The sequence below is a fragment of the Tenrec ecaudatus genome, chromosome 18 (assembly GCF_050624435.1).
Source record: "Tenrec ecaudatus isolate mTenEca1 chromosome 18, mTenEca1.hap1, whole genome shotgun sequence".
NCBI lineage: Eukaryota > Metazoa > Chordata > Mammalia > Afrosoricida > Tenrecidae > Tenrec > Tenrec ecaudatus.
The window spans coordinates 70,207,184-70,232,718 of NC_134547.1; the positions used below are offsets into that span (position 1 = coordinate 70,207,184).

Genomic DNA, 25,535 nt, shown 5'->3' on the forward strand with positions numbered 1-25,535 from the left:
GCCCAGCGTTATTTTTGCTGAAAAGCAACCCTTCCGTAATCAATAATGAATTACATTCATCTTTATCTATTTTTAAAAATCTGCCTCCTGTCTTGCTCCAAAAGGACCTGAAGTTTCAAAGAGGTGGTGTGATTGTTGTACAGCTGAAGGGTGAAGAAATCTGGGCACATGGAGGAGACAAAGGAAGACAGACACAGAATGAAGCTAGGGATGTGTGAGAACCTGGAAGTTCTGTAGTCAGAAGATCTGGCACCCGGCATAGTGTTCGCCAGTGGCCAAGGCAAGGAAGAACACCCACTTAAATGTCCCTAAAGCCCTAGTGGTGTAGCGACTTACAAACACCGGAGGATGCTAACTGCCAGGTCAGCCTTCTGAAACCACCAGCCACTCTGAGGGGGACATGAGGAGTTATGGTCTCGGGATCCCACGGGGGCATTCTACTCTGTCCCGTAGGGTCGCTATGAGTTAGAATCAACTTGATGGCAGTGAATTCTGAATGAGTACAGAGCCACTGTGGCAGAGTAGGTGATGCATAGGCTGCTAACCTCAAGGTTGGTGATTCAAACCCACCAGCTGCTTTGTATGAGAAAGATGAGGTTTTCTGCGCTTATACAAATGTACAGCCTCAGAAAACCAGAGAAGTACCATAGTGTTGCTCCATCCTATAGACTCACTATGAGTCCCTGGCAGTGAGTGAATACTTGCAAGACAAGTAACTCACCAGTGATGGTCAAGCAGCCCTGGTGGCACTGTGGATTATGAGTCATGCTGATCTCAAAGTTAACAGTTCAAAACCACCAGCTGCTCCAAGAAAGATGAAACTTTCTACTCCTGTAAAGAATTAATCTCAGCGACCCACAGAGGCACTTCTACCCTGCCCTAGAGGGTCACTAAGAGAATTGACTCTATGGCAGTGAGTTGGGTTGGGCTGGGTGCTTGTCAGTGATACTCTACTGGCTCTGTAAACCCAAATAGCATACTCACTGTATACTTAGTTTACTGACTCATAGCGAAACCGTGGAGCAGAGCAGAGCTATTCCTTGGGGTTTCCAAGGCTATTACAATCTTTATGGAAGTGGTGGCGCAGTGTTTTAAGTGCTGGGAAGTAAGTTGACAGGTTGGCTTGAGGCGCATCTCCACAGGCGAGAGATGGTCTTATTCCATAAAGACGACAGTCTGGGGAATCCTAGGGGCAGTGTGACTGCCCTGCAAGGTAGCTGAGTCAGCTAGAGGGTTATGGACCCTTGTTTGGATTTTCCCCTCTCTACCAGCCCACCCGGGGCCTGTGGTTCCAGAGTTCATTCGCACTCGGTCTCCCATGCATCTGCTTTGTGTACACAGAACTGGTTGGAGAGGGGATGGAGAGTCCTATGTGCTCTGGAGATGTACAGGCCGATTCTGTGCACTACTCACTGCAGCTAGTGACCAGAAAGAAAGGCTGAGCAATGCTTTATCGTATCCTTGACACCGTCTACCTGTTGTCGGCCGTCTTAGTGGGAAGTCCTATGTTCATAAATTTAGCCAGCACATGTAACAGATGTTTCCCTTATCTCAGTGAGGTCCTGAGTGAGTTGGACCTAACGCTAATCTTACTGGAGACCATTGTCACCAGTTGCGTATGTCAGCTTTCCCAAAGACCTTTATTATGTCCCTCTGCTCAGTGCCTGGATGCCCTTGGCGTTTGGCAGGGATGTGGAACTGATGGGTGCAGTGTGACCACCTGCAGCCCTCAGAGCCAGGCTTAGGCATGACCTGAAGGCAGGAACTGCATTGCAGTGAAGTCTGGGAGCTGAGGCTGTGCAGTGCAAAAAGCCCTAAGGGCGAGGACCATTCCTCTGAGCCGAGATTTCCCAGCCAGGTCAGCAGTTTGAGCCCGGCAGGCACTCCTAGGGTGAAAGATGAGGCTCTGCTACAGTAGAGATTTACAGCCTCAGACCGACAGGCGCTGCTGTGTGCTGTCCTGTAGGGTTGCTAGAAGTCATTATTTGGTAGCAGTGAGTTTTGTTTGGGGGCGTTGTTTATTTTTGAGATGTTCTCAGCAAACCGGGATCCAGGGGTGGGATTTACAGGCACCACAGGTGGTTTTAAAATAAGACTAAAGGCACTTGATGAACCCTCGGGAACAGCTGGAATCGGTGTGCCATCGCCGCGCCACGTTGAACTCTGGATGTTCCTAATCTTTGAGAAGCAGAATTATAAAATCCCTGAGCTGGGAATTTTTCTTCTCTGCCACCATCGCCAGAGGTCAGAACCCGAGCAAAGCAAATGGATCAGCCACCTCTTTACCCGCACGCACTCAGCTGTCGCTTCGCCGCGCTCCCAACTAGCGGCGGCCGGCAGAGGGCGCTGCGGGGCGGGGCGGACGCCAGCACCAGCTCCGCGGCGCCCGGCCCCGCCCCCTGCCGGAAGTGGCCGCGGCGGAAGGCGGGGCCTGCGCGCTCGGCCCCGGCGCCGTGCAGGAGCCATGGCGGCCTCTGAGGCGGCGGCGGCGGGTCCCACGGCTCTGGCTTCGGGCGTCCCGGCCGTCCCGGCGGCCGCGAGGGGAGCCGTCGCCGCCGCCTCGGGCCCGTGGGCGCCCCCGAGACGGCTGAGGGGCAGCCGCGCGCAGCCCGCGACGGCGAGGCAGCAGCCCACAGCGGCGGTGCCGCCGGCCCGGGAGCTGATCCAGCCGTCGGTGAGCGAGCTGTCCCGGGCGGTGCGGACCAACATCCTGTGCACCGTGCGCGGCTGCGGCAAGATCCTGCCCAACAGCCCGGCGCTCAACATGCACCTAGTCAAGAGCCACCGCCTGCAGGTGAGCCGGCCCCGGGGCGGGGGGCGGGGAGGCGTTCCCACGGCTGGCAGGCTGCGGCGGTTGGTACCCAGCGCCTTCCTCGTCCGGAGTCGGGGGCTTCGCCGCGCGTACCGCATACTCGACGCCAGAGAAGCCCACCTGAGAAGGGAGGTGCGCGCGCGCGTCCGCACGGCCATAGGGAAACACTGTGTCACGCCATTCTAGTGTCAGGCGCCACGAGCCAGTGCTTACCGGCCTCCTGTTTCGTGCCAGGCACAGACCCAGGCGTGGCACTCCTTGGTCACGATCGTTTGCCCAGCGCAGCTTTGTGAGGGGCCGCATCTCCCCCGGCCCGTTGGAGTGATGAGAGCTGACAACCTGGGTGGTGGTGGTGGTGATTTCAACTTCAAACCCACTGCCATCAAGTCGATTCCAATGCATGGCGACCCCAGAGGGCAGGGTAAAACTACCCCCTGTGGTCTCCAAGACTCTTAAGTCTTTACCGGAGTAGAAAGCCTCATCTTTTCTTCCTCGGTGCCACGGGGTTTCGAACTGCTGACACGGCCACCAGGGCTGCAGGGTGATGGTTAGGTGCTTTCAAGTGGGTCAAAAAAGCCCCATGTACAATCGGAGGAAGCGCTTCCTGGTCCGGCACCGTCCTCACAATGATTGTGAACTAGAATCCATTGGTTTAGTCACCGTGTCAGTCCATCTCGTTAAGAGTCTGCCTCTTTTTTTCGATGACCCTCTGACTAAGCTTGATGTCTTGCTTCAGGGCCTGGTCTTTCCTGATAACATTTTCAAAGCATGTGAGACAAAGTCTTGCCAGCCTCTGTGCATACGAATAAGAAACCCTAGTGGTGTCGTGGATTGCTTATGGAACTGCTAGCCACAGGTCAGCAGTTCAAACCTGCTCCTGTGAGAAAGATGAGGCTGTGTGCTCCTATCAAGATTTCCAGGCTCAGAGTACCCAAAGGGGGAGTCTACTGTTCCCTAGTGCCACCGTGAGTCTGGATTAACCCAGTGGTAAAGACAGCAAACTCCCTACCAGTGAATCCATTCGGACTCAGCAACCGCATCTGAGGTGTATACGGGCATCCACAGTGATACTCTTGGAATGTTCTTAAGGAGCGGTCTGCCTGTTTGCTCTGCTAGTAGACTGTGGCATATTCCATATTCGTTGCCAAGACCACAATTCAAGGGCATTAATTTGGCTTCAGGTTTCCTTACGCATTGTCCAGCATGCATACTCATAAGAGGCAGTTGAAAGCACATTAGGACATAGGAACCTTAGCCCGCAACATGACATCTTTGATTTTGAACACTTTTAGAAGATCTTTTGAAGATTTGCCCAGTGCGATATGCTGTTTGAGTTCTCGACTCCTGCTCCCATGAATTCTGTGCATCCAAGTAAAATGAAATCCTTGGCAACATCAACCTTCTCTGTTTATCATCATGTTGTCTGTGGGTCCAGTTAGGGTTTTGTTTCTTTACATCGAGGTCCAATTCATACTGAAGGCTGTTCTTGCTCTTCATTGGAAAGTGCTTCAAGTCCTCTTTGCTTTCAGCAAGTAAAGAAATTATTATGAAATGAGCAAAGACCTGGGGTTAGGAAACCAAAAAAGAAAGAACATGTTTGGCTCTTCTCAAGCTAAGCGGCCAGAAGCAAAACTGTTTCAATGGAATGCAAGAATTACTGAAAAATGTTCATGTCACACAGAAGTAAAATTGTGCTGGACATAATTAAAAAGCAATTACAGCAAGTACATCGATAGGGAACTGTCAGCAGTTCAAGCTGGATTCAGAGGCAGATGCGGAATAAGAGACTATCATTGCTGATATCAGGTTGATTTTGCAACAAATAATAACATTACAAAGAATGGGAAGTCCAGAACACTTAATTGTGCACATGTAGAACTTGTACAAAATCCAAGAGGCAGTTGGTCAAACAAAACAAAGCAATACTACATGGTTTCAAATCAGGAATAGTGTATGCTAGGGTTGTATCCCTCAATCCTACTTACTCAGCGTGTGTGCTGAACAATAACCCAAGAAGCTTAACTATACAAAGAATCCAACATCAGGATTGAAGGAATAGTTTGCCTTTCGAAAAACCAAACTCAATGCCATCGAGTCAATTCTTGATTCAGGGCAACCCTATAGGACTATGAAGAACTTCCCCTTTGGGTTTCCAAGACTGTAACCCATTATGAGAATAGAAAGTCTCTCCTTTTTCTCTCTCTCTCTCTCACTCACACACACACACCCCATTATGGGAGTAGAAAGTCTCTCCTTACACACTCCACCACCACCCCACCCCCCGAGGCTGGTAGTTTTGAACTATTGCCGGTGAGGTTAACAGCCTGACGAGTACCACACCACCAGAGCTCCCCCTAATTTTCCCATAGAATCCTTCAGTGTTGCAACTTGAAGCTTGGAATTTTTTTTTTTTTGGTCAGTTCTTTCAGCTTGATAAATGCTGCACATGTTCTTCCTTTTTGTTTTCAGCAACTGTAGGTCTTTTTACACTGCATAATTCCTTACTTTGTCTTCTCAAGCTCCTACCGAAGTCTTCTTTTCTGGTCTTCTGTCCATTCACTTCAGCTACTCTTCTCTACATTCAAGAGCAAGTTCCAGAATCTCTTCAGATAACCATTGTGATCTTTCTTCCCTGTCTTAAATGTCCTTTGCTTTCTACAGGTTTGATGTCTTGCTATCATCCTCAACTCTTGTTTTCAAACATTAGCATTCACTGTCAAATCTTTTCCTCTGCTGGTTTCTAAATTCAAGGATACACTCAAGGTCGGAATTTGATTCTTAGAGACTTGTTTTAATTTGTATGAGTTTCAACTTGAACTTTACTATGAGCAAGGTCTACTTCACAGTCAATCCCCTGGCCCTGTTCTCATGGAAGATAGTGAACTTCTCCATTAGCTCTCTCTATAGATGCAGTCAGTCAATTTGATGCCTATGTGTTCCATCTGGTGAGGTTTACCTGTATTAGTTGCATTAAACATTGTTGAAAAAGGTATTAGCAATGCATAAGTCATTGATCTTCCTTGTTCATATCAGAAAGGCCACATTATCGAACTACTGATCATCCTTTGTTTCAAATGTTCAAACTCATATCAGCCATTGGTGGATACATTTGAATATTAGTCATATTAATCAGTCTTTTAGGTATATGGCTATTGTCTTATCATGGGTTGTACTTCAGAATATATCTTGAGATATTTTTGACAATGAATGCGACACTGCTTATTACTCTTCTCAGCATCGTAGATGGTAAGGCTGTCCAATTCCAATGGTCACTGTCAGCCCACTTCAGCTCACTAGTGCCTAAGATATCATTCTTCGACTATTCTACTCCATTGTTGACAACTTCAAAATTTCCTAGATTCAGACTTTGGTTTTAATGGTTAAAGGATGTTTGCAGCTGTTTCTTCATACTTCGAGTCATGCCAAATCAGCAAGAAAGGTTTCCATCACTGAGGTTGACTCTACTCTGAGAGTCAGACTCTGAGTGCCTTCCAACCTCAGGGCCTATCTTCTGGCACTCTGTCAGACAGGGGTCTGCTTTCATTCATCAATATTTCACTGGCCTTCTTTTTTTAACTTTCAGAAGTTGATCACTAGGTTCTTCTGAGTCTGCCTTAGTCTGAAAGCTCCTATGAAAGCTGCCTACCATCAGTTATCCTACTGGAATTTGATAGCTGGTGCCATAGCTTCCAGGATCACAGCATGCGCAAGCCACCACAGCAAGGCAAGCTGACAGATAAGTGGTGCTTGGATTTAAACCTAGTTCTCTGGTTCTGAAGCCTGAGTTCTTTCCCCCACACCCAACCTCTTGCAGGCTTCTAAGTTTGCCAGCAATTTGGACAGGACCTTCAGACCTGTCTCTAAGCAGCACCAGTTACAAGTGCCCCTAAGGAGAATCTCTTCCGTGGTGCACCTCTATGAAAGTACACAGAATGATGTAACAGTAGTCAGAAGAGTCCCTCCACATTATGGGAAATGGGGCAATGATTGTCACCTTTGATGCACATCTGTGGAAAGCTTATTAAAAATACAGATGTGCAGCGCCCCATCCCCTGAACACACGCAGACCTATTAAATCATCATTTCTCTGTCATTAAAATAAAAAGCTTCCTTCCACCACTTCTTAAGTGTCTTGCTATGGCCAGTGGTGACCTAAGTTGAAAGCACAAGCCAGTGGAAGACGTATTGTGGAGATGTCACTTTTGGCGCCGCAAGCTGCTTCTGGAATAAACGTAGATGATCAAGAGGACTGCAGGTTGCTGTATCGTTCAAGGAAGTCCTCCATTGTATACTTACTTAGCATCAGGCTTCTGAGAAGAGTTACAAGGAAATCTGAAGTTAGATGCTTTAGTAAGGCCCATGAAGTATGGTCTGCTCTGACCCCCAGCTGAACAGATCCAACTGCTTTTTAAAAAATCATTTTATTGGGGGTCCATAAAACACTTATCACAACCCATACATCCATCCATTGTGCCACGCACATTGGTACATTTGTTGCCTTCATCATTCTCAAAACATTTCCTTTCTACTTGAGCCCTTGGTATCAGCTCCTCATTTTTCCCCTTCTTCCCTGCTCCCCCTCCCTCACGAACCCTTGATAATTTGTAAGTTATTATTTTGTCATGTCTTACACTGTCCGACGCCTCCCTTCACCCACTTTTCTGTTCCCCCTTTCTACCCCACCTTCCCTCCACCCTCCTGGTATCGCCACTTTCACCACTGGACCTCAGGGTTCATCAGTCCTGGCTTCCCTGTGTTTCCAGTTCCTGTCTGTACCAGTGTACCTCCTCTGGTCTAGCCAGATTTGTAAGGTAGAATTGGGATTATGATAATGGTGGGGAGGAAACATTTAAGAACTAGAAGAAAGTTGTATGTTTCATCATTGCTACACCTCACCCTGACTGGCTCATGTCCTCCTCGTGACCCTTCTGTGAGGGGATGTCTAATTGCCTACAGATGGGCTTTGGGTCCCCATTCCGCATTCCCCCTCATTCACAATGATATGATTTTTTTGTTCTTTGATACTGATCCCACAGCACCTTGTGATCACACAGGCTAGTGTGCTTCTTCCATGTGGACTTTGTTGCTTCTCAGCTAGATGATCACTTGTTTATCTTCAAGCCTTTAAGACCCCAGACGCTATATCTTTTGATAGCTGGACACCATTAGCATCTTCATCACATGTGCTTATGCACACATTTGTCTTCAGCAATCGTGTGAGGAAGGTGAACATCATGGAATGCCAGTTTAATAGAACAAAGTGTTCTTGGTTTGTGGGAGTACTTGAGTAGAGGCCCAATGTCCATCTGCTAGTATTAAGTATATACTCATCACCATATATAAATATATTTACATATGTACATGCCTGTATTTTAGACCTCTAAAAATACCCTTTGCCTCCTAGTTCTTTCCTTTATTTCCTTTTACTTTCCTCTGGTCCCACTATCATGCTCAGCCTTCATTTGGGTTTCAGTAATTCCTCTCGGTTACATTGCCCTTGATCAAGCCCTACCAGGCCTCTTACACCCTCCTAGCCACCGATTTTGGGCCACTTGTTCCCTTGTCGCTGGTTTGTCAACACTACTTCCTTTCCCCTACCTCCTCCTCTCCCATGTCCCCCCAGAACCATGGGTCCCATTGTTTTCTCCTCCAGGTTGTTTATCCCACCTGTCTTATCTAGATAGAGCTGCAGCCAATAATAGTATGCTCGAAAACAAAACAGAGCAAAACAAAGCAACAAGAAAACAAAAAAACCAATGACACAAAAACAGCCTATAAGTAGTTCAAGGTCTGCTTGTTGATCTTTAGGAATGTTTTCTTGTTGAATCTGATGGGGTGCCATGTCTTAGCCTCAAAGTCTATTTTTGGTATTCCCTCAGGACATCCTTGCTCTGCTCCCCTTGTTGCTCTGTTGCACGCCCTTAGTGTTTTGCCTCGGTGTGGTGGGGTCTGATCGGGCGCAATTCCCACACTGTGTCTGCAGTGTTGTCCCCTGTAGGTCAGTGAAGGATGTTGTCTCTCGTAGTAGGGCTGGCCCTGTGGTCCTCTCTGTGCATTGGCTACTCTGAGTAAAGACATCATCCTCAAGGCTTAGTGGGTCAGGATGTGCTCCACTCTCTCTTCCTCCCCCTTCATTTGCTCCCGCGTGCTCTGATCTAGTGTGAAGTTGCAAGCGGTATGCCAAGGAAGCCCTGGCAAGCAGGACCATGTTTGTCCTTGGAGTTGTTTTGAGTTTCTCTCGACACAAAGATAAACCAGTGCAGTCACTCTGATCTGCACATGTAGAACTAGGTCCTTTTCTTACCTTGGGTGGATGAGCTGTTTAGGTTTATAAATGGACGCCCCACCCTCAGTTCTCTTTAGTGTACAAGGGTGAGTCAATAAGTTGTGCTACTAGGGTTCCGGTTCAGACATGCCTCGGTTTACTCCAAACACAATGTGCCTCAACACGGCTGCAATCAGTGCATGGCTGCAGACAAGGTTCTCTCAGTAAGTAATGTCTCGGACTCCTAAAGGTGTCTTAAAAAAAAAAGATTCAATTTTAAGCAGTGGCTTCTGAGGGCATAAGCTGAGTGATGTAACTTCCCTGCAGAAGGTTCAACTCCCAGAGGCTTGTCTGAGACTCCAGGCAGGAGTCCTGATTGATTTTTCTTGAAGGACACAGGATGATCGTGGGGTTTATTAGGAGGAACATTGAAGGAAACTGGAAAACAACAACTGCACTGCTAAGAAAACTGCCAAGAGAAATTACTTTCCTTTCATTGAAGTAGAAAGGGCTGTCCTATGACAATTTCGTTGGGAAACCTCACCCCATTTAACCCAGAACTTTGATCTGGCCTGTCAAGCTACTTTTTGTTTCCAAATTTCCAAGAATATTTGAAAGGTACATGATTTGAGTCCCTTAAAGATGACCAAACTGCCATTTGAGGTGTGAATTGGAGAGTACAGAATTCTTGAGAGAAATTAGGAGAAAAAGCCACACAAATGTATAGAACAAAAAAATCCTATCATTGTGTGCTCACCTTCCCCATATGATTGCTGAAGACAAATGGGTGAATAAACAAATGTGGTGAAGAAAACTGATGGTGCCCAGCTATCAAAAGATACAGCGTCTGAGGTATTAGAGGCTTGAAGGTAAACAAGGAGCCATCTAGCTGAGAAGCAACAAAGCCCACATGGAAGAAGCACACCAGCCTGTACAGTCATGAGGTGTCAAAGGGATCAGGCATCATCAAAACAAAAAATCATATCATTGTGAATAAGGAGTGCGGAGTGGAGACCCCAGCCCATCTGTAGGCAATTAGACATCCCCTTACAGAAGGGTTGTGGGGAGGAGATGAGCCAGTTGGTGCAATGTAGCAACAAAGAAACATACAACTTTCCTCTAGCTCCTAAATGTTTCCTCCATTCCACCCCCACTATCATAATCCCAATTCTACCTTACAAAACTGACTAGACCAGAGGATGTACACTGGTACAGATAGGAACTGGAAACACAGGGAATTCGGGGCGGATGATCCCTTCAGGACCAGTGGTGAGAGTGGTGATACTGGGAGGGTGGGGTGGAAAGGGAAACTGATTACAAGGATCTACATATAACCTCCCTGGGGGACAGACAACAAAAGTGAGTGAAGGGAGACTTTGGATGGTGTAAGATACGACAAAATAATAACGTAAATTATCAAGGGTTCATGTAAATTATCAAGGGTTCAATAATTTGTAAATTATCAAGGGGGGAGCAGGGAGAGAGGGGGAAAATGAAGAGCTGATGCCAGGGACTTAAGTGGAGAGCAAATGCTTTGAGAATGATGAGGGCAATGAATGTACAAATGTGCTTGACACAGTTGATGTATGTATGGATTGTGATAAGAGTTTTATGAGTCCCTAATGATTTTTTAAAAAGAAATGTATAGAATTGCAATTAGTGTAATATAGTCCACAAAACACAATGTTGCTTTAATGACTATATAGTGAGGTCTTTAGAGCCTGTGTAGTCGTCTAATGACCAAAGATAAAGATCGGTGTCTCTGCCTAGAACAGCGGTTCTCAACCTGCAGGTCATGACCCCTTTGGGGGTCAAACGACCCTTTCACAGGGGTCACCTAAGACTATATTTTCGATGGTCTTAGGAACCGCTCCTTTATCCTTCTCCAGGCGGGTCTGCCCACATGCAGATACGCCCACATACGGGGTCACCACAACATGAGGTATTAAAGGGTTGCGGACGCTTGAGAACCACTGCCCTAGAAGAAAGAGGAGTGGAGGAAATAAAGCACATGGAAACTATGCTGCGGATGAACGGACCACACGGGCATCACTCTCCAGCACCTAGAAGCCACAAGAGCTACAGTAAATGGTGCCCAGCTACCCCCACCAAGCGTTCTGAAAGGAATTACATTGGCAGGTCCTGGGTAGAGTTGGTGAAAGATATGGAACAGAACTTAAAATCATCAGAAAGACCAGGCTGACTGGTCAGACAGAGACTGTTAGAATCCCCAAGATTCTGGCCCTAAGTCACCCTTCAGGTTCAAAAATGAACTCACTCCAGTGGCTCAATTTTCAACCAAAATATAGATCCATAAAGGGAGCTTGAACACTAGTGAGGTGCATACTCCTCAGAATCATCAACCGCTCGAGATCAAAAGCACCGCATTTACCCAAGGACAGAGTTGGAAAGAATTAAGAGAGGGGGAGTAAAGAGCAGGATAAGTGAAGGTACGTTAAGGGGATTGCAGTGAAGGACAGGAAATAAAACATGTCTGAATTATTGAATGGAAAACTGATCTGCTTTGTCAAACCTTCACCCAATTCGCATTACAAAGTTGGAAAAAGAGAAAGAAGAAAGGTATAGACCTACATAGAAAACATGTTGAGAACCAATAGCTTCACACTTTGGTATATTTTATTTTGTTTTATGAAGGTTTCTATGATTTTGTAGCAGTGCTGTAGACTTACGCTTGCACAACACCCACTGGTGGTCCGCTCACTGATCAGCATCTGTAGGAGACCTCAGCATTGAATGAAAGTGTCAGGCTGAACAGGTTCTTCTTGGTGCTGGCCTGGACATCACTTTAGCAGTTGACGCTGTTCTTTTCTCTAGAGTTGCTATTTGGAGCTCTGTAGCGCTCAAGCCTTTGTTGGCATCTTTTAGTTTATCAATGCCGCTTAGTCTCTAGGACTAGCTTGATAGCATACAGTAGGCTTATTCCTAATTATATTCTTAAAATACATCAAGTTCAGGAATCCAGAATAAAATAGTAAGTAAAATAGAATACAGTTGAGGCAAATCCAAATATTGGCAGTCAGCCCCTTCCTTGCACACTCAGACTCAAATTTCAGAGTATCAGTATCCACCCTGGCAGCAAACCCATATGAAGTCATTCTTTCAGCTCTAGTCAGATTCTCTCTTCAGATTTCTCTTCGTCAAAGACCACACGGTACATCCAAGCTCCCATTTTGAACCGAGACTTGAACAGCAGAGAGCTGGGCTCTTCCAGGTCCCCTCCCAAGGTCACCGTGGCAGACATGTTCAAGGGATGAAGAAAACCTCGCTCAGAACCAGCTTGTATTTTGTCAGATGAGCTCACTTTCCTGGCTCAGGCTAGGTTCCTAACCCTGTCACCCATGCGCCCCTGAGAATCTAGTGTCTAGCTGGGCAGGCGGCTGTTGTCTTTCACGAAAGTGATTTGTGGGACAGAATAACGGTTCACTGCAAGGTGGTGCCCCGTGGTGGTGTAGACCCTCAGGCTGGTGACTGTGCAGTCTTCAGGTCAAACTATTCTTGCTCGTTGTGTACTCGAGTCTTGAAAGGAGGAGGGAGAAATGCCACAGGGGCTGAGTGGGAAGTTCCTTTGGTTATGAGATTGGCTTGTGTGCTGACTTGTGTTCCCTCTATCACTCAAGTGTGTGTGCCTACTGTCTGCCCTGAAGATGTTCTGAAGACATCTGCTTGACATATTGCCTTAATGCCCAGTGAAAGTATTCATTCTCATTGTTTTGATTACAGCTACTTGCTTAATTAAAATGACTCTTATTTCTGTAAGACAGTTATTTTCAATTTCCCTCCCCATTATTATTGTGTGATTCTTGGACTCTAATCTTTCCTCACAAAAAACACACCACCCCCAACTAAATATCGCCTTCTTAACCTAAATGATTCGCAAGCCCCTGAAAGGTGTTGGAAAGAGCAAGGAACTGGTATGCACCCATATGCTTAACCTCCTCAGGAAATCTGGAGATGCCCGAGCCCAGCCTTGTCCACAGTGCACTGCCTGGGAATCAGGCGGGGACAGAGGAGCACAGGGGCACTCCTGGTTCTGTTGTTTCTCCTGCAGGTAACCCAGCCACTGCCATTGAACCGATTCCCACCCAAAGTGATGCTGTAGGGCAGAGTAGAATTGTGCCTGTAGGTTGTATTTCCGAGGCTGTAACTCCTGCCAGGAGCAGACAGTCTCATTCTCTTCCTCAGAGCATCTGGTGCGCTAGAATCACCTGCCTTGCGATTAGCAGCCCAACACCTAACCCACAGGGCCAACAGGACAGAAGGGCACTTGGAGAACCTCTTACAAACGGCATTCGTGGTTTTTTAGTGTGTCCTAGAGAAACTTGTATTATGAGCAGCCCAGGGCTTTGCTTTCCAAAGTTTACCAGGCAACTTTTTTTTTTTCAAGGAAAGGATAGGTTCCAAGTCACTCTGCAGACCATATTGTGCCAACACCTGGCCTTTTAAGTTTGCAGTCAGATGCCAAAGCCAGAGCGACCCCCTTTCCTCCTGTGGGTGCTGTCTGTGAAGGCAGACAGATGCCCGGGTGCGTAGCATCTTCCCCTTTCTCCCCGTGTTTTACTTCTCCCCTCCCCTTGTGTGTGTGCCCTGTTCTGCGTGTTTCCGCACAAAGGTTCTCTTTCAAAACCACTCATAATCATGAAGTACTTTTGGTACCTTTTTCCTTCAGTGATGCATACAAAAGATGCGGTACAAAATGGTAAATTTTGTTCGGGACAAGAAACACTGCTTTCTCACCGCAATCCCTGTTCTGTTGTACCATCACTTTTTTTTTTACATTTTATTAGGGGCTCATACAACTCTTACCACAATCCGTACATATACATACATCAATTGTATAAAGCACATCCGTACATTGTTTGCCCTAATCATTTTCAAAGCATTTGCTCTCCACTTAAGCCCTTTGCATGAGGTCCTCTTTTTTTACCCCTCCCTCCCGCTCCTCCCTCCGTCATGAGCCCTTGATAATTTATAGATTGTTATTTTGTCATATCTTGCCCTATCCGGAGTCTCCCTTCACCCCCTTCTCTGCCGTCCGTCTCCCAGGGAGGAGGTCACATGTGGATCCTTGCAATCGGTTCCCCCTTTCCAACCCACTCACCCTCTACTCTCCCAGTATCGCCCCTCACACCCCTGATCCTGAAGGTATCATCCACCCTGTATTCCCTGTGCCTCCAGCTCCCATATGCACCAGTGTACAACCTCTGCCCTATCCAGCCCTTCAAAGTAGAATTTGGATCATGGTAGTTGGGAGGAGGAAGCATCCAGGATCTGGGGGAAAGCTGGGTTCTTCATCGGTACTACATTGCACCCTGACTGACCTGTCTCCTCTACTAAACCCCTCTATGAGGGGATCTCCATTCGCCGACACTTGGGCGTTGGGTCTCCACTCTGCACTTCCCCCTTCATTCACTATGGTGTGTGTGTGTGCGTGTGTGTGTGTGTGTGTGTGTACACACACACACACACATTTGGCATGATGCCTTATACCTGGTCCCTTTGGCACCTCGTGATCGCACAGGCTGGTGTGCTTCTTCCATGTGGGCTTTGTTGCTTCTGAGCTAGATGGCCACTTGTTCACCCTCAAGCCTTTAAGACCCCAGACACTATCTCTTTTGATAGCCGGGCACCATCAGCTTTCTTCGCCACATTTGCTTATGCACCCATTTGTCTTCGGCTATCGGATCATGGAGGTGTGCAGCCAATGATACGACTTTGTTCTTTGATGCCTTATACCTGGTCCCTTTGACACCTCGTGATCACACAGGTTGGTGTGTTCTTCCATGTGGGCTTTGTTGCTTCTGAGCTAGATGGCCGCTTGTTTATCTTCAAGCCTTTAAGACACCAGACACGATCTCTTTTGATAGCCGGGCACCATCAGCTTTCTTCACCACATTTACTTGTTCACCCATCACTATTTTTTATCTCCCCCTTTTTCTCCTACTAATCTCCCCTCTGAGCTTATTGTCATAAGATAAGAATGACAGGCCTGGTGCTAGGGGTACAGGTGGCAGTGGGCAGGCTTATAAGTTTTACACATGTGCTTCTGTATATGGTATGCTTGTGTATAAGACAAACACCTTTAAAACATACAGAGTAAATCATTTTCTAGATGTTCATACTTTTAGGCATATATACATTTTTATGTATACTTCTAAGATGGGGGGGTGCTTTCTTTCCTTGAGTCAGCCCCACCTCCCTCCCATCCTGATGTGTCACAGAGCACATTGCTCCATGCCAAACCAGCCCCAGGGTCGCTGTGATGCTCAAGTGCACTGTAGTGGCCCGCTGACTATCCCGAGAGATTTCCAATCTAGAGGACTTACTTTCCAGCATGATACTGGATAGTAGTCTTGTGGTCCCTAGGATTTTCTTTGGTTAATTTGTGGAAATGGCTCAGCAGGACTTTTTTCTTGGTCTTAGTCTGGAAGCTGATTATATTCTGTTTAATGCCTCAAGTGTTCATTGAATGGTGTCTAAGACACTGCCCAGCGCAACAGAAAATACAGATGCCAGTGTGCCCTTGAAGAGGTGTGGGGACTTGTAGGAGTAATGAGAGAAGAGAAAGGAAGTTTGAAACTGGTGAGGTGACCCCAAATGGCAGGCGAGACTCCTGGGACTTTGGTGGTATTGGGCTGCCAGTGAAGATGTTTGCTGGAGGCAGCAGTGTGCTCAGACATGCACATTGGAAGCATAAATCTTGCCAAACTCATGAAACATGGGAGACATTGGAGGCCCAGGGATGCGTTGAGATTAGTGACAAGAGTCCAGTAAGACCCGTGAGGAACTATATACAGCCAGAGGGAGCCCCATATCCAGGGGCTGGGAGAAACCTAGGGGCAGTGGGAGGTTCCCACAGCAACATCATAGATGTGTTCTCAGTGGTCCTGAATTCTGTAATCACCCAGCCAGCTGACAGCCTAGACCGGAGCGGTGGGACCTTGCCCTGGAACAGATACTGGCAAAGAAAGAATTAATAATGACCAAGAGAAGGAAACAGGGAGAGACCAGTGCCTGGAGAAAGGGCATCATGTTTGGTAATGTGAAGGGGCAGTGAAAAAGAGGAAGCCCTTCCGTCAGATTGATTGACACAGTGGCTGACCGCAACAATGGATGCAAACATTAAGAACAATTGTGAGGGTGTCAAGACAGGGTGGTGGTTTATTCTGTTGTACACAGGGTCACCCTGACTGGACCGTGCCTAACAACACCAAGAGAATGAAGGGTTTTCAGGGCTTGCCTATACATATTCTCACATTCCATTTTACTCTCTTACACATACGTTCTTTTCTTTCTCTCTTCCTTCCATGCTTCCTCTCTTTCCTTGTTGCTAAAAACACTTGATAAAAAAATACAAGTTTAGGAGAAGTCTGCCTTAGGAAGCAAACACCAGATGCACTGGTGAATAGGATGAGCTGGGTGATTATCATTAACAGATACCTGGGCTTAGCCAAAGCCATGTTTCCATGGGACTTGCACAACCAGTGTTGAGCTGTTAACCATGAGGTTGGTGGCTAAAACCCACCACTTGCTCGCTCCACAGAAGAAAGATGAGACCGCCTGCTCCTGTATAGCTTGATAGCCTTGGAAACCCTACATAGACTCAGATACACATCAGAATCAACTCAGTGACAGCGGGTTGGGTTTGAAAGGAAGCTTAAGTATTCAAGGTACCCAGGAAGAGCAACTTTGGATCTGGGATGTTGAGCATAAATTGTTGAGGATGAGATCTGGCCTGGGTTGTGTGCTAATTAATATACATATGAAAGACGCTTTCTACTCCCATAAAAAGTTAAAAGCCTCGGAAACCCATGGGCGGTTCTACTCTGCCCTATAGGGTCACCATGAATCAGCATTGACTCGATGTCAGTGAATTGTTACTTGTGTGTGCTTGTGTGTAATGAATATATATATCAATTACACCATTGTATTGTGTGTGTACTTGTTCCCTAAGCCACAAGGTAAGTTAAATGAGATCTGAGAGTTAGATGGGATGCCAATGTTATAAATGAGGTTTGGGCACATTAATCTATGGTTGAAGTGGCTTACAAACCACCACTTAGGTGCACATGCTTCTCCATCCATTGTGTGTTGCTGGAAGAGAGGCCGGGAAGTGGGCCTGCACAGGCAGCAAGCCATCTGCAGCCATGGAGGGAGCCGGTAGAGTTGGGGTGAGAAGTTAGGCAAAGTAGGGCAAATAGGGAAGGGGAGCAAGAGAAGACTGCAGTGACGGTAGTTTGGATGCATGACAGGGAGTTTGGAGTGTGTTTTGTATGCCTTCCCCACCCCTGAGCAGCAGTGTTATGTGACATGTACAAATTATTTTTTTGGAATTCAACATTATTTCACTGAAAGAGTTAGATGTGTTGTGTATGGCTGGATTGTTCCATTATTTACTTTCAAGTTGATTTCGTCCACAACTCGTCTGTTTTGTTTCCCAGCGTTGAGTGCAGCCCCTACAGTGTAATAGCCCTCTTTCCACTTTGTCCACCCAGCCTCCTTCCTCTCCTTCCTGCCTTCTCAACTGTGTCCTTGGGCAAATGCTGCCCTTCTGATCTCTAGTGATTGGCTGTTCTAAGGAATGCTCACCTTCCTGGTGTTACTGTTCACCTTACAGACCTGCCTGTTACTTGGTTAAAAGTTGTGTCATGACGTTGTGTTCCGCTCCAGGCCTGCAGAGAGTGAGAGAGCTGCACACACACGGCCTGGAGGATTACTGGCAGACTGTGGTGCCCCTGGGGCTCTTGTTGGCCAAACTAGCCACACCCATCCAAGGAATAAGAGAGCTGAGCATCTTTGTGCCAAGGCTTACTTGCTGAGTGGGGTCCCTCAGGCCCTACTGATGGCACTAGGGTTTTATAACAGGGCAGAAGCTTGAGAGCTACAGGTTAAGAGCCAGGAGAGTCATGGCTGAGAACATTGTCTTGCTTGAACTGTATCTTGAGTCTTTCCCGATCTCAAACTGTAACCTATAATTTCCATAGCAAACCCCAGACTCTGAGTTATGTGTGGCCATTGTAACGAGTTATTGAACCCAGCAAGGTAGCAGAGAGTTCCTGGGAAGAATGATTGATAATCAGATTTGGTAAAAAGCTAGAGGGTAGAGCTCTGTCTGACCTCCGCTTCATAGGAAGCCACCCAGGGCTGTTGCTCTTTCTTCTACTTCCTCCTGAAGTTAGAGGAGATCAGATGCCCACCCAACACACCCTGTCTACTTGGCAGACCACTTAAGCAATCCAAATGGATGCCTACATTGCATAATGCCAGCAGAACCATGTAAGGTCATGTGCATTCTTATTTAATATTCTTTACTACATCTCTCTGTTGTAATATCCATTGCAGTGGATGGCTGTGTAGAATTCAAAGACAAAATTCATGATTAAAGGGGTTATAAAGGAAGTTAACAAGTTGTAGTGCCCATGGAAAATGTTAAAGGTTAGTTATCAGGAGACGTTACAAAGCTCTTTTACGTGTACTAATAAATGTCCAAAGCGGCACACCACTCCATTGTAAGCCTTAACCTGACGACATTCAGCTCAAGCTCCTGAGTTGGGAAGCCCAGCTTCCCCAATTAAGTGCCCAGAGGCAGCCTACTCTGCAAGCCAGCCCCTGGCACAAGTGCACTCCGCTTAACATGCTCCATCCATGTCCTGGGAAGTCCATCACCGTGTTTCATGCACTGCTCCTCTGATGGTAGAGTGGCCATCTGGATCCAGGAGGTTCTCTGTGCAGGGATCTCAGGTCCAGAGGACTTGCGCCACTCCTTCCTGGCTCTTGCTGGTGATGAGATCCTCCCTCCTGCTTCTCAGAGGACTCCTTTTAAACACAGCAGGATGGCATTCCAGGGACTCCTGTTCACAAGTGCTCACAAGTGAATACTAGTACCTTCTTCACCCCCTTAACCAACCCATGCAGGGAAAGGTCGTTTGGTGGGAGCTAGAGATTTGGGCTAGAAGAACCACATTAAATCATTCACTGCTGCTGCAAGTCTGACCAACGTTGAAGACCTGGAGGAAAAACCGACTGAATTTGAGATCAGTGAAAGATGAATTGTGCCGCTGTGAAATAAAACAAGAATAGCTGCTTTCCCCCACCACCTGAGTGGGCACAACCAAATCAATGCATTCCTCCAGAGAGCCCATGGGAGTGGAAAGTACGGCTTAGGGAGTGGGGGTAATTCTCACCTCTGGGTACTCACTGAGTGTTGAGGAGGTGGCATGTGCTAAAAGTAAGGTTGGTTCTTCCTCATTGGGATATGCTGAAGGGACAGGCTGCTGCCTGGAGGGCTGCATCTGAGACCCTGCAGAGAGGCCCTTCCAACTCTCTGCCTGCATGGCCAACTGAGAGGGGCCAGACCAGCATTCTTCTGGGCCTACTATAGCTGGCACATCCAGGGGAACAAGATGGTTACAGTCCCCAAACAAAATGAGCTTATCCCCCACCTCCCACCTAGTCCTATACATAGTAAAACAGGGCTGTTATTCACAGTACATGAGTTAATGTACTTAAGACAGTACCTGGCAATTGTGAGTGCTGTATTAATTAGAATTGACCATTATAATGATCATTAGATTCCAAACACCATGGTGCTTATAGCCAAAACTACTCTAAAAAAGTTTTGTTACTTCACTTCATCTGATTTAGAGGGACGGTGTTGATGAGACCCTCTCATTACATATGTATTGATTAGGAAGGCCCTAAGTCATAGCCCAGGGAGGGTTTCCAGGGGCTCAGACTGAGCCCCTTGGGTGGGGTAATGGACAAGGGAAGGCTTGTGGATGGAAGCAGGATCCTGAGCTTAGTGAGTCAACGTGGTGCAGCATCCAGAGATGCCGGCTTCAGGGGAGAGAGTTGACGTTTAAGAGGAACAGTTGTAAAGAAGTGGATAGCAGTAGGGGTGTTACGTAGCGGAGGTGGATGGTGTGGTTTTGTTTTAATTCAACAGCTTTATTGGGATATTTATCCCACTGGATACCATAATCTCCCCTCCCCCCACTCCATGAAGAAGTGGATGACTTCATGTAGTAATAAATTGATGAGTCCTGCAGTCTACCTGCAGACCGTCTCTGTAATCCTACACAGGAGCCTCGTGTCTGTTTTCAGACACCCATGTTCCAGTCTCTTCTGGAAAGTCAGTATATGTTATCTTTCTCTTGCAGGACGGCATCGTGAATCCAACAATAAGGAAAGATTTGAAAACTGTACCGAAATTTTACTGCTGTCCCATTGAAGGGTGCCCCAGAGGTCCCGACAGACCATTCTCTCAGTTTTCCCTCGTTAAACAGGTATTCTGTTGTGAGCTTAATTCTCTACAGATGAACCATCCAAACCGAGTGGGTGCTGACATTACTACCTGCACATGACTAGTCGGAGAATTCCAAGGTGGCCCCATGTCTCTTAGAGGCAGAACAAGGACGTGGGCTTGTAGTGACCACCGAAGGGAAGGTGGTTCGATCTGCCGGGCAGGTGTCTCTCCACAGGTGGGAGTTGTAGACCATTGTGGCCAAGAATAGCCATGTGTGATTGAGGGGCTCTGAGTGTGCCTCCAGAAGGTGCCGAGGCAATGCCTCCCACAGGAGTAAGTCGGATCCCGGGGAACCATCCTAACAGCAGCTACCAGAGGAGAAGAAGGGGCCCAGGGTGACTTCGAGCGGGGGCGGGTGCCTTCTGAACTGTTCCCCCAAGGCTTTGCTGGTGTGTGTCTTCCAAAAAGTATCAAAAAGGCATTTTCCCTGTTGAGAGCACTCAACTTGTAGCCGAAGCCTATCTGCTGGGCCCCAGGAATTCTTTCCAGAACGGAGTTCCACGCCTTAACAAAGCACAAGTGGCAAGGTGAGGAGGCGTATGCCCTTGGCTGCCTTTTCACTCTGTTTTCTTGTGAGCGGCTCTATTACCTGCATGAAGGAGCCCTGCTCGCATTTGTGGTTACACGGCGGGCTGTGATCCACCAGCTGCTCCAGGGGAGAAAGACTGGGCTGTGCACTCCCATCACAGCGTCAGAGACCCCCCGGGGCAGTGCTACCCTGTGCTACAGGGCCGCCAAGAGTCAGAATTGACTCTGGGTTCGGTTTTTGATCAGCTGCATAAACATCCAGAGGCAGCGTTGGTACTGGTTTGTTGAGGGGGTTGCAAACATTCTAAGCTACTTCCATCGTTCACCCCATTCCCTCTCGCTCTCCCTAGCACTTTATGAAGATGCATGCAGAGAAGAAGCACAAGTGTAGTAAGTGCAGCAACTCATATGGCACCGAGTGGGACCTGAGAAGGCACTCGGAGGACTGCGGCAAGACCTTCCAGTGCACCTGTGGCTGTCCCTACGCCAGCAGGACGGCACTGCAGTCACACATCTACCGGACCGGCCACGAGATCCCTGCAGAGCACAGGTGACAGACCAGGGAGTGGTGGCGGCCACAATGCCCGTGGCTGAGGGAGGAGGGTCAGACCAGTGTCTGGAGAGCCACTGGGGTAGAGAAAGAAGAACAGGGAAAAGCACGCACCGTGGAAGGCACTTTAGGGAGTGGCAGCAGGCCTAGCAAAGGGCCACACCTGGGCCAGTAACTCCCTACTCCTGCTGCCAATCCCCGTTGTTGTCCCTGCAGGATTTTCACCCAAACGTCTCCACTTCCATTATGTTCTGTCAGGGAGATAGATGGTTAAGGAATGTCTTTTTATGAAACTGTACTTTATTTTAAAGGTCAGATTTATATTTAGTATAATATTTCCCAACTTTAGAAATGGTAGCAGTTCCCTTATATAATCAGTTAGCTTCCTTATGCTTACAAATCTGAGTTCTAGTAATCAGAGCTGAAAAGCAAAAAATAAAAATCCTTCCTCCTCCTCCGTTTGCATGTTCCTGATCCTCCATCTCCCATAATAGTCTGGGTTCTCAAGAGTAACCAACGAAGGGATTACTCTTTGCTGCCTCCGCTTTGGCCCCAGCTCCAGCTCCAGCTGCGGGACATGGTGCTGGTGAGTCAATGGAGATCCCGCACCAGGGCTGAAGAACATTGCACTGTAACATCGTTTTTCTTTTGACGCATTGTTTTTAGGGATCCACCCGGTAAGAAGAGAAAAATGGAAAACTCCCTGCACAGTCAGAAGTTGCCTGGCAAGACTATGGACTCATTGGTCAGTATGGCAGCCCCTGGGCTGGACACTCAGGAACTAGAAACTTCAGAAACTAAGCAAGCAAAGGCTTCTTTTGAAGACTCTTGTACTTCTGGCAGAAAACAGGCTCTCACAACACCCCCAAGATACCCTCAGAAGTTGCTTCTCCCGAAGCCCAAAGTGGCCCTGGTCAAACTGCCAGTCATGCATTTCTCTCCTGTGCCTGTCTTCGTGCCTACGGCCGAGTCCGCAGCCCGGTCCGTGGTGGTGGGCGTCGAGCATTCGAGCTCCACCCCGGGCGCCGTGCACTTGCTTCCTTTGTCGATAGGAACCCTGGTCCTCGGCCTAGATTCTGAGGCATGCGCTCTCAAGGACGGCTTGCCTTTTTCAAAAGTTGTGAACCCTGTTGCTGTTGAGCCTGTCAGTACAGGTGTCCAAGTGAACTTGGGTAAAAGTCCATCTAACACATTACAAGAACTCGGGACCCCGGGTCAAAAGAGCAGCATTTCTTCAATCAACATCCAGACAGATCTGTCTGATGCCTCACAAAGCCTTCCTGCCGCCCAGTGGGCACCCCCGGACTCTGCTGTCTCCTCTTGCTCTCAAACAGACTTGACGTTCGGCTCTCAGGTGTCACTGCCCATCAGTGTTCAGACGCAGACGTTCCTGCCCAGCTCCAAGCTAATGTCATCGATAGCCGCGCAGACCGATGCCTTTATAGATGCATGCTTCCAGTCGGGGGGCATCTCCAGGGAAACCCAGACCGGTGGGTTGCCGAGTTCTGCAGACGGCTGTGCCCAGATTGACCAAGCTGTCATGTGCGGAGACATTTTCGAGAGTGCCCACTCATCGTACAGTGTTTCCACAGACAGCGTGATAAGTACCAGTTTAGTCGCTCACAGTTTGTTACCTCAGAATGACCCAAAGACGCTCAACCAAGACCTGGAGAAATCCGCGTCCGTGATCAGCTTCGGTGCACAGAGCAGTCTGCTTCCTTCACAGAACATGACGGACAATCAGACCCAAACCATAGACCTGCTGAGCGACCTCGAAAACATCCTGTCAAGTAACCTGCCTGCCCAGACATTGGATAACCGAAGTCTCTTATCCGACACGAACACTGGTCCTGACGCACAGCTCCCGTCCGGCCCAACCCAGAATCCGGGAATCGATTTTGACATTGAAGAGTTTTTCTCGGCCTCAAATATCCAAACGCAAACGGAAGAGAGCGAACTGGGTAGCATGAACCCGGAGCCAGTTTTGGAATCCCTGGATATCGAGACACAAACGGACTTCTTACTTGCCGATACCTCCGCTCAGCCCTTCAGCTGTAGGGAGAATCCCAACTTCTTAGGCCTTGAGATGTTCGACACGCAGACGCAAACAGACTTAAACTTCTTCTTAGACAGTCATCCCCACCTGCCCCTGGGAAGCATCCTGAAGCACTCCAGCTTCTCCATGAGTACCGATTCGTCTGACACAGAAACCCAGACGGAAGGCATCTCCCCAGCTAAGAACCCAGCTGCCCTGGAAGGCAAGGTACAGCTGAATAGCACAGAAACGCAGACCATGTGCTCCGGCTTTGAAACCCTGGGGAGTTTGTTCTTCACCAGCAACGAAACGCAGACGGCCACGGATGACTTCCTTCTAGCCGATCTGGCCTGGAACACGATGGAGTCGCACTTCAGTTCTGTAGAGACCCAGACGTGCGCGGAACTACACGCTGTCCCCAACTTCTAAGAGGGGAGCCCCCTCTGGGTTTAGAGAAAGCAGACGATAACATGAACAGTCAGAGGTAGTTGGTGACGATATTGTTGCATTGATCCCTGGCGGTTCTTTGCCTTTTGTACTTGTAAAGATGGGTTTGTGTACAAATGTGAGTGTATTATAAAGATGCCGATTGAAACAAGCTTGTTTCGTGTTGTATACCTTGCTGCTTCACAGGTAGTCCTTCTGTCTGTTAAAAAAAGAAGCCTTTCACACTTGTAAAATCAATCCGTAGATATTTAGCTAAAGCCAAGTTTACCAGGTACCAGGGTACAAATTCTTCAGATCTTCCAAACGTCTTGGTTGGAGTGTAATTTAAATTGGACCTAAAATATCTTTTTGACAGCGCTTGCTAGAAATTCCCATTGCCTGAGAATATCTAAGGTGCATTTAAACAACAACAGCGCTTCCCTGGTTCCAGACTCAGGCCACTTGCGGCTTCACCTGCTTTAACATCTCCCTCTATGACTTTTGAAATATAGTCATGTACCAGCCACATGGCATCCATTGGGGCCAGATCCAACCCCATACTCACCCGTTAAGGTTGTAATAGGGTTCACATATCCCAACCGGAGAATAGGACATGGCAGATGTTGCCAGACTAGCATGGGCAGTAGCTTGCTGCAAACAAGGAGCACGTCTCATTATCTTTTCCATACAAGGCAGTGGTGCTGCCAGGCATAGAGTGATGCAATGCAGACATCACCTGTCGTCTAGGTCTTGGTAGTCATCGTAAATGTTACTGGTTTATGTATGTACTGTACTTTGTCGGTGTTTTAGCGTGAACGCTCCCTACTTAAAAAGTTTACCACATAGCAGTGTATACTTCAGCTCACAGGCAGCAGCCTCCAGTCTCGTTCATTGCATGTCTCTTGCGTGTTGTACTACTCTGTTTTTCAGAAATGTTACCATGAAGTGCGTCATGACTCCCAAACTCAGATAGCCAGTCATGGTCTAGCAGCGACTAAAGGCAAAGACAGAGAACTGATTTGGGAGTGATATAATAGGTTATTCAACACCCTGGCAGTTAGAAAATGAGTGACTTACTGCCCGAGATGTAGGCGGGTTCCCACAGCACCCACATCACGTAACGTCCCATTTCACTTAGTGAATCTGTGGACCGGGCGTTGAGTGACATGTAACTGCAGTCAGAAGAGCCCCTTCTCTGGGAAAGCCGTTACTGATGCCAACAGAGGAAGTGAGCAGCTCTTCCTCCCAAGAGGCGTGTGCTGTACAACTGCTTCTTAGAGGGTAAGGCACTTGGAAGAGTCATCTCCCAGGGGTTTGCAACCTCCCTAAGGCTGCGACCCTTTCATACAGTCCCTCATGTGACCCCCAACCAGAAAGTTTTCACTGCTACTTCATAACTGTAATTTTGCTACTGTTATGAATTGGGGGACCCCTGTGAAAGGGTCGTTCGCTCCCCAAAGGGGTCGCCATCCACAGGTTGAGATTCGCTGTACCAAGTAGCAGTGAGTCACCCAAGGTGGGAGCTGAGTTGGTTCCCAGGGTGGCCCTTAGAGCCACCATCCCTGCTCCCCACAGGAGGTGCTCCAGAGCTGCTTC

General features: G+C 47.8%; 1 protein-coding gene across 1 annotated transcript; it reads left to right on the forward strand.

Moving 5' to 3' along the window:
- The first annotated feature begins 2,462 nt into the window (after window positions 1-2,462).
- On the forward strand, window positions 2,463-24,159 carry ATMIN (ATM interactor). Its single transcript, XM_075536191.1, has 4 exons — window positions 2,463-2,794; window positions 20,255-20,380; window positions 21,279-21,478; window positions 22,145-24,159. Exons 1-4 carry the CDS (start codon window positions 2,465-2,467, stop codon window positions 23,940-23,942), a joined length of 2,454 nt encoding a protein of 817 aa, XP_075392306.1. The 5' UTR covers window positions 2,463-2,464; the 3' UTR covers window positions 23,943-24,159.
- The last annotated feature ends 1,376 nt before the right edge of the window (window positions 24,160-25,535 follow it).

Excerpts from the sequence above, each read along its gene's own strand:
- ATMIN (XM_075536191.1), top strand. The coding sequence starts at position 2,465 with ATGGCGGCCTCTGAGGCGGCGGCGGCGGGTCCCACGGCTCTGGCTTCG. Across the intron at positions 2,795-20,254 it reads TCAAGAGCCACCGCCTGCAG|GACGGCATCGTGAATCCAAC; the intron begins GTGAGCCGGCCC and ends TTTCTCTTGCAG. Across the intron at positions 21,479-22,144 it reads GAGATCCCTGCAGAGCACAG|GGATCCACCCGGTAAGAAGA; the intron begins GTGACAGACCAG and ends CATTGTTTTTAG.